This window comes from Coturnix japonica, chromosome 1 (genome assembly GCF_054131305.1).
Source record: "Coturnix japonica strain WE chromosome 1, WE-NBRP24, whole genome shotgun sequence".
NCBI lineage: Eukaryota > Metazoa > Chordata > Aves > Galliformes > Phasianidae > Coturnix > Coturnix japonica.
The window spans coordinates 55883136-55903395 of NC_140663.1; the positions used below are offsets into that span (position 1 = coordinate 55883136).

Genomic DNA, 20260 nt, shown 5'->3' on the forward strand with positions numbered 1-20260 from the left:
CTGCATGATAACAAGATCAAGAGGTTAGGTACTCCCTAGAGGCTCATCTGGATTACCTTCAAAAGTTCATCTTTTTTTGTTCATGCCCCAACCATTTTTCTTTCTGATCCTCAGTGTACTCACTAAACACTAAAAAATGCCATTCCTCTCTTGGCTCCTGCACTGTCTCAAAGTGACATCTTCCCTCATTGCTCAGGAGTAACCTTACTCCTTTTGTAAAAGATAGGCAAGAAGTTTGTAGGCCAAACAATGGACAAAGCCTAAGGCTCCTTTACTTTAGCTGTATCAATGACTTTAAGAAACTAGCAAACCCAGTCAATGCAATCTTGTGGAAGCCTCATTCTCCCTAAGAATAAAGCACAGGATTTGCATGGAGAAACCTGGTGGGTCTTTTCTGCACATATGCAATAAGTAAACTAGGACATGGCAGTTTTCAGACCACTGTCATAAGCACAAAGCTGCTTCCGTGTATATGCTGGTTTGGTGCCTTCTGTGCATACTTCTGGGATGCACAGACTGTGTGGCAAGACACAGCACTTGCCACAATCAGCCTTTACTCCCATACATTTTCACCACTTTCAGTCTTTTCACCTAACAGCACAAAGCATGCTACGTGATTATGCTCAGGCTGTTTACCTCAGCCTGAGTTAGCTTGGACCAGCATGTCTGATGTTCACATGGGAGCATCCACAAAGTGAAGCTGCAGGTTCATACGTATGGTGGAGTCAACACAAAGAAGTCACATTTTTGATCTTGAGAGATCATGCTTTCCTGATATTCCTGGGGCTTCTTAGTTCTTATGTTGAAAAAGAAAGCAAGAGGAACAGGCAGGCCAGAAAAAACACAGGCCTTCAAAATATTCTTGGAGATATACTATACATGATATAGCTTACTATTGGGCAGAGGTACATTGGTATCAACTCTGCTGCTAATTACCCACTGCTTAAAGATAAGCTTCTAAGGCTGAGTTGTATTTTCTCATGTTCACAAGCATAAGATCGTAATTCTGACTGGTACTGATCACTGTTTGAGAAAACTTTTGTATCATGGACACAAAAATCTTATCTCCAGAAAATTCTTTATTATCAGGTGTTTTGGTACCAGGCTTCCTACACAGTGTGGAAACAGAAAACTCATCTGCTGAGCATCAACATCTTTATTAATACTCTTTATTAATGAGTATATTTTCTATCTTTGTACAGGAGTCTCTCACGAGAGTTTAGCAGGTTATTATCAGGTACCAAGATCATTTTACTGATCTCTTATTGGGGAAGACATTCAGCTAGTTATCGTATCACATTTTTTGAAGTCTCTGATTTATTGGAAACTAATTAATACGATGTGGAAAGAAAGTTGGGCTTCTTCCGTTGAAAGAGAATCTACATCAACCTATTTCTGGAAGCATATTGTTATAATACTGTTGTGCAATTGCATGCATAGCTATGATATTCTTCTAGTCCCAAGGGAAGAAAAAGGCAATGAAAAAGGGAGAACAAAATTTGTAGGTGAGTTACCAACTATCCAAGGAAGCTGCTGTTCAGTGGGGTTTACCCACTCAGAGGTTTGCATTGGGCTTGGAAAAAAGACAGTAACATTCACAGTACCTATATCCATACAAATCTTCCTGCAAGAACAGTCAGGGGTCTGATAAGAAATGACAAGCAAGAAATGAGCAAAGCTTTCTGGTCACTGTGTCATCTTTTTCACTGCTTCCCTCTCTGGTGTGTAAACGCACAAAAAAGACAATGCACTATGCAATAAACTACTTAATGACCCAATTCTGTATGTGACGAACGTGAAAAACTGTAAGACATTTGAAAGATGCAAATTGATAGAACAGAACCAAAAAAGCCAACAATACAAACCTTTGTTCTACAGCTTAGGGAGCACAGTTCAAATACTTAAAAGAATGCAGAATTACGAAGGTCTCAACATGCCTTTGCTTCGAGGCAGGGCTGCTTGACACTTTCTGTATCTTTTTAAGCTCTGTTATTTTAATAGCTTCTGTTCCTGTTGCCTTTAGAGAACACTTAAAGTAAATCCCCATTCATTTATTCATAATGTTTTCTTACAGTTATATAATATAAGCCAGCTCTTCCCTTGCATACTAAATAAAATGAATGTGGGTCACAAGTAGCTGATTTCCTCCAAACAGGAGGGCAGGGATGAAGGAGTGAGCGTTTCTTAACTCGTTGCTGAAAAGTCAGCAGGGCAATAATCAGTTTTCTTGTGAGAAGAGGTAACCATTTTCCCTCAGCATTCCTAATGCTGCACTAATGTACAAGAGATGTAATATGGGGTTTCTGTTCCAAAGGGCTCTTCCTCCAAAATCTCAATGGGCCATACTCATTTTTAACAATTCCTTGTGGAAACTGGAACCAAAAGGATGAGGATATAACCTTCACAGAAACTGATTTATAAATGTAGGTCACACCACTGATTGTGTCCTAGTATCTTTACAACCAAATCGTAATAAAGCAATTCTCTCTCTCGCACACAAAGGAAGCATGGTGTTCCTGTGGTAGTATTTTCTTGTCAGTCATCTTAGAAGGTAGAGTGGGGTACAAACAGCTGTAAGTGAGTGAGTTTAAAGAAGGAAGCAGTGCAACTGGTACCCAATCCTTGACAGTTCTGGGGGACAGATCCAACACAGATTCCAGAATGGAAATCCCAGAACTGCAGGGAGGGCTAAGCTGCTGTAGAGGGCAAGAAACGCAGAGACACATCTTTTCTGAAGAAGCTTTGAGAGAAGGTTTCAGTTCCTAGGTTTTTCTTGCTGTTGGTCTTGAGTAATGACTTTGGAATCTCACCTTAAGAGAAGAACTCAGAATAGGTGATGGTGCTCTTGTACTTAAGTCACCAAACACTGGCCTAAGTAAGCAATCAGGCACTTGCGTCCTACTTAAAGCACTTCATGCTTATATGAACAGAAAACACTACCTGTTATTTGCTTTTTAGTTTCTACATCCTTGGTGTGTCGGAGTAAACGGAGCAAGATAGGAATCCCTTTCTGCTCGGAAACTTCCAGTTTGTTGTCATTGTCTTCAAACACCAAGTTTCTCAAAGCACCACACACTGCTCGTTGAATATCCTCATTCTGAACCTCAAGAAGCTGTATAAGTCTGGGGATACCACCAAGTGAGAAAACCTGTGAAGAAAACAGCAGAGAATGGTTAGATAGTGATAATGACAAATTCCACTCCATCTCTCCCTTGCCAAAAGTTTAAGCATTTTTGTAGGATCTTTATTTATTTATTTATTTCATTTTCATATTTGAAACACTTAAATTACAGAGCATTAATCACTTGGGCATGATGCTAACCTCTGGGCTTTTGTATGATTCACAGTTAAATCCACAACTAAGGGAGGAATCATATTTTAGTAATTAATGCAAGAGAATTAAACTAAATCACTGCCAGCTCTGCCACAGATTTGACTTTCTGACAAGATGTTTGATTGCTCTGTATTTTAGCTTCCATGTTGGTGAGATGGATATTTGAGATTTAACTCTGGAACACTCATAAAGTGCTTTGAGATTTCTGGATGTAATGAATTCCTGATGTGCCAAACTGTTTTGTTTTGTTTTTTTTCCTCGGCAGCCAGACTGGTGGGAAAATAATATTTTTCCCTGTCAACCTCTATGCATGTGGTGAATATATATTAAGTAAGAATGCATTTTACTTAGTACTTATCTGTGGCATACTGAGAAAAGAATAGTTAACTTCAAAATGTAGACAATTAAACATTGTAAGCTCCTCAACTACTGAATCCCACATGTAACAAAGACTACTCTTCAGTGTCTGATTTTTAGAAAATGGGGTTTTGGCCCCGAATGAATGAAGAATTAAGATGTTATTTTACAGCAGCTTTAAGGAGGAAACATATAGTCTCCAAGTTCTACAAGTTGTAGCAAATGATAAATTCAACATGAGCTGTGATGTGGTATAAGCAAGCCTTGGCTCATTTAGGAGTGAGTTTACTATAGAAAGTACCTTACTTTCATGTAAAATTAAGGACTGCTTCCTCCAGCATCTAAAAATACCACGTGGTTTTATGGACAAACACATATTTGTGTGGAACTGACAGCATGTGAAAGACTTAGAAACCTAATACAACTGTTTGAGCAGTCCAGAGCTTAATGATAAGAGGAATTCAGTTTGACTGAGAGGTATTGGGTTCTGGAAGAAATGAACTGCAACAGGGCCTTTTGCTACCTTCATGCCCTGACAAACTACAGTGAATGTCCACCTTTCATCTCATCCAGTTGTACAAAAGACACAGTTTCTCACTACAGCATTGCTGATATAATCTATTTTGCTTTCACCCAACCATCATCTACGTTCTAATAGAAATAAATACAGAAGTCTATATCTAAAGGTAAATGGAGCATAAAACACTTTGAAGGCACATCAACCCATTTTATTTCAGTAGATAAGCCAGTTTGACATGGATACCTTAGGGTTTTGTTTGCATGTTTGTTTTTTACTATAAAGATTTATCCAGGCTTTCTGTTGGTAGTTTGAAGTTTAGTTGCATACAAGATAAGTGGTATTATTTGGAACTCATGTGCAGAGGAGAATTTACAAGTTATTGACTGACCTGTCTTACTCTCTGGTAAACAAAGTCCACCAAAATACAGTAGGACCACATGTTTAAAAGAAAAAAAAAACACTAGACTTACAAAGTATCAGGTAACAGGAAACAAAGCATTAGGAGAGAGAGGAAAAGAACTCATGCTGAATGTGGAAACAAGATAAAGTGAACAAGAAAAGAACTTAGTTTGCAAAGGGAGATTTAGTTACACTTTACAAATAACTGGTATGGATATAGTAAATCTTCTTGACTGTCTTTGGCAGCTTGTGGTATCCTTTTTAAAAAAGTTGATCATAAACATCTGCAATTGCAAATGGTTTGGATGAATTATTGATGTCTCTTCTTACTCTACGTTTCCATGTTTCCTATCACAAAATGCTGAAGACCAAACTTTTGCTAGCATAGACCAGTGCTACTCTACTGATTACTCTACTGGTTTAAAGAATCTGCAGCAAAAAGCATCAGTATATTTTAGGGAAAATATTCAACACCAGTATCCTGCAATGTTTCTTGGACTGCTTTTTCTTGTGTTGGTACAGTACAGTAATTTGCTCTACCTGACTAAAACTTGTGTAAAAACAGTCACTTACTCTTCTTCTGGCTTCTGCTTTCTGGAAGCATTCGTGCTGTATGAAAGTCACTGCAGTAAGTATCCTAGGTGCTGACTGTGTATTTTCACTCTTCAGTATGCTCACTGCACGCTCTAGAGTCATCTCCACTTCTGGGCTCCTTAAAAGTACAATTAGAGAAAACACAGTGAGGAAAGACTAGAAAAATCATTATTTAGCCTGTGAACCACCTTGTTAATTAGCTTTTCTTAGAAATCTGTTTCCTTACCAACATTATAAATGTTTTAAGAGATACTGATACTCTGGGGAACATGCAAATCATAAATTGATTTGTTGCAGGAATGAGACATTCTGGACAAAACAAGTCACACTTGAAATTATAAAAACAATATGGAAACATGAGCAGGTGGAAGGACTAATCAAGGAGGGCTAAAGCTGAGTTGCAGTGTGACTTTTACTTTTGTGAAGATGTTTTTCACTTTTTGTGATGTTTTTCACAGCAGTCTGAGTATATTTTTTTCTATTTGTTTTCATGCCTTTCCTCAGACTTTCACATCTCAGCCTATATATATGCAGAGCTCAGTCCCTGACTTTTTTCAAATGTGCAGAAGTTGCTTTAGTTTAAAACAGATGGCAAAAGACTTTTTCAAGTAGAAGAGAATAAAACCACTCATTAAACTAAGTAAGTACATCACATCTGGTAGGATTAAAAATATGCATGTCCACCTTCTTCTTCATTGCCAGTGTGTTAGATTCAATAACTATTACATTACAGAACCATATCAAAATTGGAAAGAGGTCACCACTCCCATTTCCTTCCTAGTAAAGGAAACAAAACAATTAGTGGCACAGTCAGGTGCATTAGTCCTGGGATAGGCAAGGTTTACTTTTGGTTTCAAACACTCTCCACTCAGAAGGAAAGAAAAATAACAATATATATGTATAAAAATAACAATATATATATATATTATATTATATATAATATATATATATACATAATATATATGTAAACATATGTATAGTTATATTTCAAACAAAAAAAAAAATTATAGAATCAGCTCAGAGATGGTTCAGACAGGGCCAACTAGGCATTCTGTGAACCGTGGCAGAGGTAGTAAACTTCATGGTAATCATTTCAGTAACTATATCTAAAATTAGAAATTATGATACTATTGATTTCTTCGGTAAAACAATTGTTTGGAAAACAACTTTGCTTAAAAGGAAAAAAAGAAAACAATGTTATCTTCATCCTCTTCTCTAGTGGCATTTTCAGCAAATATGCTGCCTACACAGATGCTGACACATGCTTGTGCAAGAAAAACGTGAAATGATGGGGACAGTGTGCTGACACTGTCATTGAAGAGGTTAAATCAGATTGCAATTAGAACAGTGGTTAGTAATTCTAGTGTTCTGGGCTCTACTCTGGCAACGCTTACATCTTCCAGATTTTCACTTACTACAGCTCTGAGTTAAAATAAAGTAGCTACTAAACTACTTCTCATTACAAGTTGGATGCACTGTTCAGAACCCTACTTAAAAATCATAACCAATGAGTAGTGGAAAAAAGGTAGATCATGTTTCTTGTTAGTCTCTTTAAGAGAAACAGAAAAAAACAGGCTTTTCAGGCATGGGTTTTAGCCAGTCTTCTTAAACTAACAAGGTTTTCATGACCATATTACATACTGTGTACAAGGAAGAAAGCTTACCTGAGTGTTAGTCACTGTAATAACTTTAGAGCCCTTTGACTTAGGCTGATACTCCTTCAAAAGCAGTAGCCAGAATCTTTCATGTTGCACACTGCCATAGTAGGAATACTTTCCATTGGATGAAAATAACATTTGCATTCACTAAAGTTTTATCTGACAATAATATAATCTTTCACTCTACAGTTACGGGCAAACCTAAAGACCACATGGCTAATTAGCTGACGTCAAGCAGAAGGACATTCAAGCAATGGTTGTTAAACAGTACAATGATTTGACAAGTTGTGGCCTCATCTTAATTATGAGGATATTATGAAGTTTTTAACTATTCTGCTCTACCAGAAGATGCAGAGATAGCACCTCTATGTTCTGTTTCTTCTACTTTGACCTTATAGCACAAGTTATTCTTCTATGGAAAGACTGCATATTGTGTATGTAATTTTAAATTCTATACAGAGCTAGCCTAATGCTTCTTATCAATCTTACAAAACTATTTTACATCCTCTTAATAATTAAGTCTTACCCTTGGAAAGTCCTGTGTTGTGATTTGCATTAAAAAGTACAAATTTATGGAAAAATCAGATTGATTTGAAAATGAGCATACCTTTACTTGTCCCTTGCATTATTAAAGGAGCAACAGATAAGAGAGAATATATCACATAATGCAACCTTAAAATCAAAAAGAATGGGAAATGACGGGAAATGTGAAGTCATTAATAATTCTTTAGACTGAGAATTCTTGATGGAAGAAACTGTACTTCTGGTGGAATGATGAGCTCAGGTGAAATATCTCTAATTTGACAGCAGTGTGTTCTCCAAAGCAAAATTTGCTCTATTATGTTTTAAATACTTAATTCTGAATTAAACTGTGCGGTAGCTGAAAGTGGATGAACTAAAATGCGCTGTAACCAATGCAAGACTTCAGTGTTAAGCCCTTGCAGTGATGAGAATTGCAAAGCATCTTATTAAAAACATATTTTAGACATCTGAAAAGTGTATGATATCATACGTTATTGTATAAGCAAACATAACAAATATTAACCTCAGTCAGCTGAAGTGACCATAGTTTTCTCCCTTGTAGGAGTCTAGTGATCCAGTTTTCTCGGGGAATTATCGTGCACACTGATTTCTACCAGTCTCTCACTAAGATAAACTGTTGTTGTATTTTACAGAAGCCTTATTAAACTCTAGGTGGACTAAAAAGCCCCCACATTGCCCTCAAAAACTAGCTCTGAATCTGAAGTAAAACTAGTTTATTTGAAAATTAAACAAATTACTTATGAGTAAATGAAATAGAAGTACTGAGAAAAATGAAATCTGTAAAGATTTGCAAAAGGAACTTCAGAAACTTTCAATAGAACTTCCAATCATTTTCCTTTGTAACTTACAGCAGAAGTTAAACTGAAAATTGGCACTTAAGCAATTACACTGTCAAACAGATTTCTATTAGGTCACAAATCTACCACATGCAGTTCAGCATGGTCCCAAGCAAGTCACAATGACTGAAGATAAACGTTTACATCTGAAGGCATGAAAAACATTTTGGCTGACATTTCTGCAGGCAGACATCTAGATTCCAATGTCTGTACCTAGAAACGAACAACCAAGACTGCTTGTACAAAAGACTGAATATCAAAATAGCTGTCTATGATGAAATTACCTGGTTTCTTAGGAGCACAGTATTTGCCAATACATTACACTGTATTGTCATTTAGTTTGTATATTTCTCGGGATCTACTCTGTGTCTCCTCAGATGTATAACTCTTAGCAAAAGGTGGTCCCAAGCATTGTGGACCCTGCTGTATATATATACACATACTTTTTTCCTCTCTTTCCTCTGTTGCACTAGAAGTGGATTTTTACACTGCGTTGGCCGTCAGTTTACCTTCCTTTCTCAAACAAATCTGTTCTTTTCAGTTGTGACACTGAGCCAAGAATTCTTTGTTGGACTTACCCCAGCTGAGATCCATTGATGGTGGCTTGTTCACTCTGCAGGAAACCATTTCTCCCTGCTGCTGCTGCCATAGCAGCTGTCAGTGTCATCCTCTTCCCATCTGGTTCTGCAGCAAAACTGGTTACTGAAGCTGGTTGGGAAGCTTCCCTCCTGGTCTGTGTGCTTCTGAAGGTATTTTGGTGCCAGCTGGACCTTAAAGATTGCCTGTTCTGAGATCCAAAATGGGAAGCAGTTGGTGATCTCACTTGTCCCATCGCACTGCCTGAAGTCAGGTAGTTTTCCTTCTCTAACAGGTTGGTCATACTGCGACTGTTGCCTACTTGATGGTACAGAGATACAGGGGGGCTAAGAGGGGCACCATCAGGGATGGTGCCATTAATAGCCCCCAGCTGAGAGTGCCTTTTAAAAGAGCGTCCTCTGCTCATTGTATCACGAAGAGTGTAACCAACAATCTCAGACCGAGCATATCTTGGTGGGACAGTCCCGTTGGATCTCCTATAATCTCCATGCCTTGGGGAGAATCCAGTTGAAAACCCTCTGTCATAGTGAAAATCATTGGACACATATGCCAATCTTTCAGGACCTCTCTGGGGTGAAACTTCTAATCTCTTCAGAGGTTGTCTTTGAGCTCTCCCTTCCACTGCCTTGTAAGCAATTCTTGTCCCCCAGCCATTTGTATAAGAGGATGGTGATGCAACCTGTCCAAGAGTGTGTAAGAGAAAAGGAATCATGGTAAGATCACAGCATTTAGGATTAATAGCAAAGAAACCAAACCAAAAAAAGCTAAAAATGTTAAGGTCTATTATAAGAATAAGAAAACAAAATTTGAACATTACCAAAACTCGATATTAAATGAGATTCTGCAACACTTCTTCATATCTGCCTTACAAACATAGGAACAAGCATGATCTAAATATAAGGAGACAAGTCTAGACTGCCATCATTAAATCAAAATAGCAATCAGTTACACTTGGTAGAGAAAAGTCTGTTGGTTAATGGAGACTTTAGTTTCAGTTGCAAACTCTATGAGAATTAATGTTCACATCAGCTACAGAAATGAAATTCAAGGCTGTCTGGTAGAAGATAATTTATTAGTCAGAAACTAGAACAATATATTAAAATGCCTGTATATTGTTACAGTGTACAGCCAGAAAGGAAACTGAGAGGCTCTCCTGTTCACTTAGTGGTAGCACCTACTGAAAAAAAAGAAAGGAGATATTCCCTTTCCTGTTTGTTTAGCTGCTTCCTAAAAATGAAGGAGATCCCATAACACTACAAGGAAGCAAAAAGTCATGATTTTTATTTTGATGGGTGAGGATGATAATTTATCATCCTCCTGTTTTCCAGTTTTCTCTTTTCTCAACTCAATAAACTCAGTTCTTTCAACCTCTCTTTTTGGTTGTGCCTTCAAACGTTTTATTGTTCAAATGATGTATGGGTTCTCTCCATTTTGTCTACCTTTTTGTTAAACTTTTATGCTCTAAATTGGACTATTCAAGACTTTCCAGAACTAGATCAACTTGGCAGACTATATGCTTGACACAGAGAAGTGATGGCCAATATTTTATTTTATTTTATTTTATTTTATTTTATTTTATTTTATTTTATTTTATTTTATTTTATTTTATTTTATTTTATTTTATTTTATTTTATTTTTTAATCAGTGAATGTAATGGCACCTAGCTGTGAATGTAGTGGCACCCAGCTGTGAACCAGAGCCCCATACATTTTATTTTCATGCTGTATTTAGGTATTATATTAACACAGGTATTTTTAAGGTAAAAGTGAAGTTTCCCTGAAGTTATTAATTGAAGGGGGGTACAGCTTAACAGATAGTGATCGAAACCCCTTTTCTTTATTGTTGAGTAGTCACTAAACATGATAACTGACTCACAGAAGGATAAATGGTTGCTGAATCTAGAAGGCTGAGCCTAGAATCACTGGATATATCTGTTTATTATGCAGGAATTATGCAAGTATATCTTTATGTCTTCACTGAGGTAAAAAAATGAATGCTTTGTGAAATACTAGACCTTGTGTATTTTTCTGGCTTGCATGGCTGCCTGGCAGAACAAATTGTCCTATTTCCTTTCTTTCCCCCCCCCCACCCTTTCAGCCTTGAAAATTTCTGTGGGAACCACCACATAATAAGTGCTCCCTCAGCCATATAATAACTGGTTATGAGCAGAGTCAAAAACCCTGAAGAAAATCAATTATTTCCCTTAGCATTTAGGCCACAAACCCAAGCAAAGAGAGTCAAAAGAAGAATTGAAGCTGTAATCAGACAGCTTAGAAACATTACTGTATTACAAGGACTGCTGAAATTCTTGTAATACTAGAACAGGTTACAGCAGGACTGCTTAAAATGATAAGGAACACTCTACATGACATTTTGAAACTTATGCAATGTTTTGCTGTGGCTTTGGATGCTTAATTCTTGAAGATCTTTCACAACATTCCCAGCTCCTATCCATGTCACTCTATATGTTGCAGGACCATGGAACTCCATCCAGCAATTTCTGTTCTGCTGGATGCAGGGCATCGTGGCTTCTGGCCACTTTGGGCAATGCATGTGTTGACTGACTGGCAGCCTGGTGGGAGAGATAAAGGCCTGACTTATAACAACCTCTGTCTTAATGGTGTGTTAATATGAATTTTCATTTCCTAACCTTATGCCGTTTCTCATAAAACCAAGATGGTTGCAGAAAGCCCGTTTGTCATACTGAGCTGAGTTTGGTCAATAAGCACAGAAGTCACAAGAAGAGGAAAAAAAACCACATTAACTCAATTAAAAAAAATCTCCTTTTCTAAAAATTGGGCTTTAACAAGTGAACAAGCAAGCATACAAACCTTGACATATCATGGACATGCTATTATTTGTGTTGACAAAATAAATAAACTATGCATGGTAATATATTTGTTCTTGTTTGCTGTGTTTTCCTCACCTGGTTTGGCTGATAATATGAGAAACCATACTGAGATCTTGGTGAAAAATCATTTTCAACAATCCCCATGTTATAGACACGTTCTGGGACACTGGAAGCACGATGTAAACTGCCTGTAAACAAAGACTAGTATTAGTAAGATTTTAACAACACCCAGAATTACTATAAAGAACGGTTTCCAGTACTAGGGTAATGACTCATGCTATGCTGTAATAATATGTATTAATTGAAAGTCAGACAGGGAAAAAATGGAAAGATGTTTGCAGTCAGTGTAGCACATTCAAAACATAGTTACAGTTTCTAAGGTCATGGTTCATATCTTCAGTTTCTCTTTTATTTTACTTAGGACATATTTTTAACTTTGAGAAGTCTTACCATTATTCATCTACACAGTGAAAGACATTTTAACACAGCAGGCTGATATTTTTAATATCCCAGGTAATGACATATGATTAGGTACTGAGAAAGTGTATCACCTTACAGCTACTGAGAACGTTTGTCTTTCATTGTAACCACTTTAAATATGGATGTCTTACCTGATAGTCCCACTCTAACAAACACAGCACGCATGACTGAAGCTAAAACATTGCAGCTGTAGATTGCAGCTGAGAAAACTGGGTTCAATGTGTATACCTTTGTTCCTGCATGCCCCAGAGACACGGTTTTCACAATTACTAAAGAAGTACAATAACCAAATGTGGACTATTCACTTCATAGCTGTCTGCTGATGTCTGTTCTCCCTCAGGCACTAGTTTAACGATAATATACTGAAACAGGTAAAGCTTCACTAATCTTAGTGCTTCACCCAAAGAACTTGAAGAGTCCACAAACACATTCTGTGGCTTATGGAGATACGTGGTGTACAGTGCTGAAAAAGAAGGGGAGTTCAGTGATGCTTTAAAACTGTACCTGTAAGGTTTACTAATTTAACAAATATTGTAGAAGACCCACAGTATATCTGCTTTGATAGATGCTTTCCACATCTCAGTTTGGAAAATGGAACAGTGCATGGTGATTATTTCTTTCATTGCCTTAAGCTTTGTAATAGATACAGTTGATGTAATTGTATATGAGATTGCAGTGGTTACTATGAGAATCTGTGTAGAGGAATTTAAAAAACCAGGTTTAAGGAGGTGACATAGAAGCTGAAAGCTAAAGGCAAGATATACCTCAAATCTGTCATAAATGGAGTCAGTGTGGGTTGCAGAAGTTTTGTCTGAACAGATGATTATGGCTAATAAAGAAACCGGACATGAATGTTCAATATAGGGGATACTGCCTGAGATACTACAGGAAGGAAATCAGCAGAAGAAAATCATTAACTGATGGAAGTCTCTGCTTCTAAAAACATTAGGAGCCATATACACAAGGAAATTCAGATACCAAAAACAACAGGCAAGAGCCTGCTGGGATTTTTGAAAGCAGCTTGTGTACATGTTTCAAGCTGCTGAGGCATTTGGTTTGTGCTGTTAGTCCTGTGGATGCATGTAGGCATCCCTAAGAACCTCAGTATTCCTGTGTCTTTCATCATTACTGCATGCAGTCATTAAAAGCTTGGCAATGTTGAAAAGAAACACACTCATGTAGCAGAAACAACTTGTGAATGATTCTCTTTATCATGTAACTACCTGGATAAATCCAGATTTGTACATAATACGTAAGTTGAATGCAATCATTTGAGGTCCAGTTTATTCACGTTTTCCAGCTATTTAATCATACTTTCCAATTCTTGTGCTTTGGCTATGCAAAACAGATTTGAACATGTATTAGGTGATTTGTTAAGACACATTCATGCTAACTTTGCATTGATGAGAGTGGAGTGATGCAGCCCAGCCAAACTCATGATTTGGACTGTACGAATTCCTTCATGACATATAAGACTGTCACAGCCCAAGGGTTACTCAACTACATGACAAAGCAGTTAGCAGGAGACTGTTGTTTTCATATTGCATAAATTTCCTACCAATTTACGCTGACATACAAATCTGACAATTCATATAAGTCTCTCATTTTTATGACATAATTGCCCCATTAACATATGATTTCAGGTGCTCAGTAAGATTAAACCATATGCCCACGTTTGCCTTTTAAAAATTAGCTTCACACACTGCTACCTATCAAAGTACGGTCATATAATCAGTCTTTACATAGATACTCATAGGATTGTTTCTTTCTAGTTAGTATTTGTTGTCTCATCTACTTAAGGAGCAATTATTGTTATTTATCTTCTTCAAACATAAAGATAGCTTGAGTAAGTCATTTTGGCATGTTTTAGTTAACCCTGAATTCTCTGTCTTTATTAAACAAACAAAATAATTTTGATAACAGAAAAACAATAAATCTGTCCATGAACCAGCATAGGGTAAACAGTTTCCCCCTTTGTAAAGCAAAAACATGTTCAGCCGCGAATTGCAACACTCAGTTATCTCTGGCTTTAAGTGGCTTCAAGCAGCCCTTTCTTTTTAACCTTCAGCCTCCCTGTTAAACCATCCATCAGTAAACAAAACATTATTCTCAGTCAGAGATAAACATAGTAAATGTTAACTTGAGGAATTTCACTTCGCATTTTTGTACCTCTTGTTTGTTTGCTCTTACCATAGCAGTAAACTATTCTGACAGCATTTTACCTGAAGATTTATTAGGGTGACATAAAACGTAGATTGTGAGATGGGGCGTCTGCTTGTATCAAAAACTAGTGCGCTACAGGAAAAAGTGGAAACTAAAATGCTGTGCCTTTCCATTAGCTATGAGATGCAGGATAGGCCATCTACTCAAAACTTGCCTCTATCATCTCAAACAACAGCCATACGTAGGTAACCAAATGGAACCTTTTATGATGGTCTCCCCTTTCTTCAGTCAGTCTGAACTGAAGGAACTCAAGAACACTGGCCCCATGGATGCAGCCAGTGGCAGAGGAACACTAACTCTTCTCCGCACACAAAATGAAAACTGTAAAAAAATCAATTAATTTCACAACAGATATGACAAAACTGTGAGATCTGGCAAAATAATTACACTATCAGGAAGAAACTGAATAGTTAACTGAGAAAATAGTCCTATTCATTTTCATGGTGGCTCTTTTAAAGTCTCCTTAGGTGAGCTGGTTCCACATTTCTAAAGGCTTGGAAAGTTCCTCCCCAGTAATCACTGGCTATATCTGCAGACAAACCAATCATCTCCTATGTGCTTGGCCTTTGAAAAGAACAACAGGAAGCATCTCTAAGACACACAGCGTTCAGAAAAGGCGATTACCTGTTAAGGAATTAGGTGTAGGATTCCTCGCAAATCATATGCTCTGTTACCTCTCAGTTGTCTTTTTCAGTACTTTTGTACTTTAATGATCACTGTGAAAGCCAGATTTTGGCTTTAATCACTCTACTGCAGGAAATAATGAAGCCATAAACTATACACACAAGTCTATTGAGGACTGTGGTATTTCCACACATCCTAAGTGCCTACATGCTGAATATCTCTTGTCCACTGACGTGGTGGGAGGTAGGTTATATCCTTGACAGACACTTGTAGCATTCCTGTTTGTCATCTTTTAATCCTTTTTTATACTTCATCACTCACAATGGACTGAGCTAGTGGCATTTAGTAAAAGTACATCAAAACCTTCTCTGAATCACCTCATGCAGAGAAGAAAGAGCCTTCTTTTTGATTATTCCCTTTCATCATAATGCCAGAGCATGCCTGGCCTCAAGTGACATTACAACTCTGCACTGGTCATCACATTCACACAAATGCTCAAATCTAAGACTTACTTTTTTTCCTTCTGGCTCAGAAATTAGCAGTGAGGAATTTAAGAAAGGCAATAAGAAGTATAAGTAACCAACAAGGAAATTTTTATCTATTTCCCTTTTCCATGAAGACACAAAATCACTTTGAAGCATGGTCAGAACACTCCTACAAATCCCTCAAGCGAGGTAAAGAAAATTGCTATTAAGAATTTGAGAAGTGAAGAAATGTAAGGAAAAAATAGGGTTCTGATTGTAATTATCTAACACTGTTGGTTTAGAAATTATATAAGCTTAAATCCTGTTTTCAAATAAACATTCCATATTTATGAAACTGTGTATTAGAGAACTAACACATCTGTACATAGATTATCAGGTCATTTAGGCTTGTGAGACATACTACTAAATTTTGTGTTCATCTTTTACAGCAAAGCTGGCAAGGATGCAAGGGTGAAGGACTTTGGTCCAGAGACTACACTAGAGAAACAGAAATACCACTGATGAATTTAAAAAGCCAATCAAAATCCGAATTGAACAAGATTGGACGGAAGTAGATTCATAAACTGAAACACACAATGTATAATCAATACAATGACAAGCACCAGTCATTAACATATAGGTACCGTAACATTTGCATTTTTGAACAACATTAAGAAATTTCGCATGGCTGCTTTTCAGTGCAACATAATTTTTTATTTGCAAAGGTGCAGCAACTTATCAGCTGGAAAAGTTACAGCTGTTGTTAAACAACTGCTTGAAAAACCACTAGCAATGTTTAACAATGTTTCTAAAATAGCTGAGAGTTCATAATTTTAACTATCTGGCAGCAGGAGGAATCCTCAGATCTGGTGATCTGAATTTCTATTATGAAATAATAAAAAGTAAAGACGTCCTTAATAGGGGATGCAGGTAAGGGCATAAATCAGCAAGCAATATAGAAGTGGAAGGCAAAAATACATTTTTTCCACTTGAAGATAATGATGAAGGCCAAATCTTTAGTCTGAAGCTTCAAGGAGAAATTCTGCTGCCTGACAGTGTACTTCTTGAGGCTTCAAAGCTTCTAGTACAATAAGTGGAAAATGAGTGTGCATAGATGATACTTGGTAAGACCTTTACTGCCACTGATTTTTCATACCCTGTTGTTCTGTCCCTGGCTAATTTTAGGCATGCATGTGAATGCTCTGGTTAGGTATGTGCTAAGTACATTGCTGAACAGTGTCTGAAATACAGATAGGACAGTTATATCACAGGGAGCTGCTTCTGATGCTTTTAAATCTCTCTATTATCTTCCCTGCAACTCCAAACAATATGAGACTCTTACTTAATATATCTAGAAAACTGTTACAGAAGTGAAGTGGGTACTTTTTTTGCATGTTAAATAATGCATATTTTCAGATGCACCTTCCCTATAAAATACGTTTTTCAAAGCAAAGTAAAATTTTGTGCAGGCCTTCTATGAAGAAAGCACAGTGGGTCAAACACATATTTTTCAGGAAAGACAGCATTTTAAATGCATTATAAGCATTTGATACGCATTCTAGATATTCCTTATGTTGTACATGAAATGCATTCTGATTCTGTTTATTTCTTTTGAGCTTTGCATAGGGACAAAATTTGCCTGGTGAGCTGTTCATTTCATGCACAAACAATCCATCTAACAGAAACGATATTTGCCACTTCTGATCCTGAAGCTTAAAGTTTTGGAGCCTCAGAAATGCAAAGTATTCAAACACTTGATCTCTATAAAAACAAAGCAGACAAAGACAATTATCCCTAAATCCATCAGGTCTGTTAACATATTCCAGAGAAGTTAAGATAAGCTGGAAAGATGGGAACTTTGTCTTCATAGTTTTATCACAGTTTAGATATATGATGTTAGGTGCACAAAACCGTCTCGTTTGTTACCCATTGCTTTTAAATGCCCTCTCCATGACGTTCCTTTCCATCGAGTGAAAAATAAATGGAATTACTCTAAAAACTGTTAAGAAACCTCACTGAAGGGAGTGCTGCCAGCCTTACAGGTGTAGATAGCTGCACAATGCACAGCTGTGGGTACCTGTTTATGTGACTGTGTGTGCCTCATTTGTCAGAGTATGTCTGCACCCGCATTGGATTCCTTTAGCGATGAGGCATTTTTCAGATGGGAATCAGAATTACAAGGAAACATTCATCTGCCTGACAAGACAGACGAGCAAGTTATGGCCATAAATTTAAAGACACTTTGCTCACAGCTTTTTGCACATGAAAGGTGAGGACTTCTATAATTACAAACATGGGAACAGTGTGTATAATCTGTAAATCCATCATATCATAGAATTATAGAATCATTATGGTTGGAAATTATCTCTAAGATCATCCAGTCCAACCACCATTCCATCCTCGCCATGCCCACTGACCACATCCCTTAGTGCCACATCCACATGGCTACTGAACACCTCCAGGGACAGTGACTCCACCAGCTCCCTGGGCAGCCTGTGCCACTTCAGCACCGCTCTTTCTGAAAAGAAACATTTCCATACATCCAACCTGAACCTCTCTTGTTGCTACATGAAGCTCTCTCATCTTTTTGCCGTTACAAGGGAGAAGAGGCTCCCCTTCATTCAGATAGCTGTAGAGAGCAATAAGGTCTCCCCTGAGACTCTTCTCCAGATTAAACCCAGGAATATCTTCCTGAGTGAAAACATGATTAGAAGGATTAAAAGTTTTCATAACTTTTTTTGGGCCCAGTTCTGCTGAGTGCCATGGGGCCGCAGCACAGCAGAGCAGCTCTGCAAGCAGGCCTGGCCTTCTGGCCATCAAACCTTCTAGCACAGATCGCTCAACTTCAGTTTGTATCCTGCATGCCAAAAAGCAGCCAAACACACTTCTGCCAGAACTACAGCTCAATGTTTGCCATCCACGCCTTTCCTAAAGGTACTTTGCCAAACCTCCTTTCTCCACATTTGCTTTTACTTAGAGGTGAAACCAGAAAAACCATTTCCGACTCTACTCCCCAGCTCATTCTGCAAACAAGCCCAGCGAGCGCAAGCAGGGCTGTTGGAACAAGCACAACCAGCGGCTGCCGGATTAGGAGCACTCTGGCTCCATCCATCTCTCCGGCAGCACTAAATCCTGAGCAACTCCCACAGCTCACAAGTTGCAGCAGTTGGGAGGGAGAAACTTCCCCCTCCGGAGATGGGCAGCGTGAGAGAGCTGGGGCGTGCCCCAGAGACCCGGTACCCCGGGCCCACAGCCAGGCACGGCTCAGGCGGGCACTCACCGTTGTACAGCGAGCCTCGGCTCTTCCTGGCCAGCGTCTGCTGGACCTGCCGGTGGATCCGAAGCGCCTTCTCCTCCCCGCCCGACAGCTTGAGGCCGGCCTCGGAGGGCAGCGCCAGGCTGGAGCTGTCCAGCTCGCCCAGGATCTGCTGGCCCAGCACGGTGCGGATGTAGCCCTGCTCTCCGCCGGGGCCGCGGCCGGCCATGGGTGCGGGCGGTGGCGGCACGGGGCCGGGGCCGAGCCGCTCGGAGACCTGTTGCGCCGCCGCTTCCGCGCCGGAGTTCGGAGTGCTGCTGACGGACGGGAGGGGTCGGAGCGGGACGCACCCCGCTCTCAGTGCCGCCCCAGGCCCTGCCCCGCCCGCCGCGCAGGTGCCAGGCACGGCCGCGGCCATCCGCCTCCCTCCTGCACAGTCCCCGCTCCTCCCGTCCCCTCCCCTCGCAGGCTCCAGCCGTGAGTTTGGCAGCCTGGAGAGGCTCCGGGGCCGTGCAGCCGCGGAGAAGCTGATGAACAGGAACGTTCTAAACGCGTGTGTACGTTCACACATCTTACCCTAACATTTAAGTACATCTGTGGTTTACACATAGCTTACAGACAACACGTGTTTTGCATATGTGTCTGATCCAATTTGGACATGTGAAATGTGAAACTGTTTTCACAGTCGCTGGATGTGAGGCAAAAGCTTTTGGGTGGGATTGCGTTGGTGCTGCTCCAGGCTTTCCTGAGACTACGGAGTGCTGAATGGAAGCACTCTGCTCTCCATCCCTTCCTAAAGGGGAGATGAGAGAATTCCCCAGTTAAAGGCTGGAGGAAACCCAATAGAAAAACGTCCATGCTTGTGTTTACTGTCCTGAGTGGCTTTGTACAGCGGAGACAGAGCTTGAGGAATAGGAGAAGCACAGCGGCTTCAGTTGTCCAGCTACGCTGGGACACAGCACGGAGCTGCTGGCTCAGCAAGCTCTGTGACTGCGTGGGTCTGAAAGGAGGAGGGAAAAGGAGCAACCAAAGTCTTGCGAGTAGGGAAGAGCAGACTGTCACACTGCACTTAGTTAGCAAAGGAGATAGACCAACCAGAGTTGTTTGATTTAAAGACAAACAAACAAACTGAAAACAAACTGAAAACAAAGCACCAACAAGCTAAATGTAAAAGCTGGTGGTATTTCCTAAAAGAAAATGGCACTGGGATGATCTCTGATTAAGGATAATGCAAGAAACTGCTCCAGTTCATTACCTTAAAATTCAGGCTGGGGGAAGGACTGACCCCATGCATAGGAGTCTCCCCTGCAGTATCAAAATCCTTTTGCCTTTGATTTACTTTTTGTCTCTCTCTCATTTTTCTTTAGGAAGAGGAGAGGACTCTGGCCTGGCCTGTCACTGGTCTGGCTAATGTCATCCCCTTTGTTCTTATGTGGTGTATCACAGGATTTTTGGAGGGTATACAAAAATAGTTTCACTAGTTAAGAGAGGTGGAGTGACACATTCCCTGCTAAGGTAACATAC

General features: G+C 39.2%; 1 protein-coding gene across 1 annotated transcript in view; it reads right to left on the bottom strand.

The window, feature by feature from the left end:
* The window catches only part of PKP2 (plakophilin 2), a 37545-nt gene extending 18500 nt beyond the window's left edge, over nt 1-19045 (bottom strand). Inside the window, exons 1-5 of the mRNA XM_015866396.3 lie at nt 18761-19045; nt 11765-11877; nt 8820-9517; nt 5184-5322; nt 2941-3148 (exon numbers count right to left, since the gene is read on the bottom strand). Coding sequence (XP_015721882.2) covers nt 2941-3148; nt 5184-5322; nt 8820-9517; nt 11765-11877; nt 18761-18965 — 1363 coding nt within the window. The 5' untranslated portion in view covers nt 18966-19045. The remainder of the gene's footprint in view (nt 1-2940; nt 3149-5183; nt 5323-8819; nt 9518-11764; nt 11878-18760) is intronic.
* Between the last annotated feature and the right edge of the window lie 1215 nt (nt 19046-20260).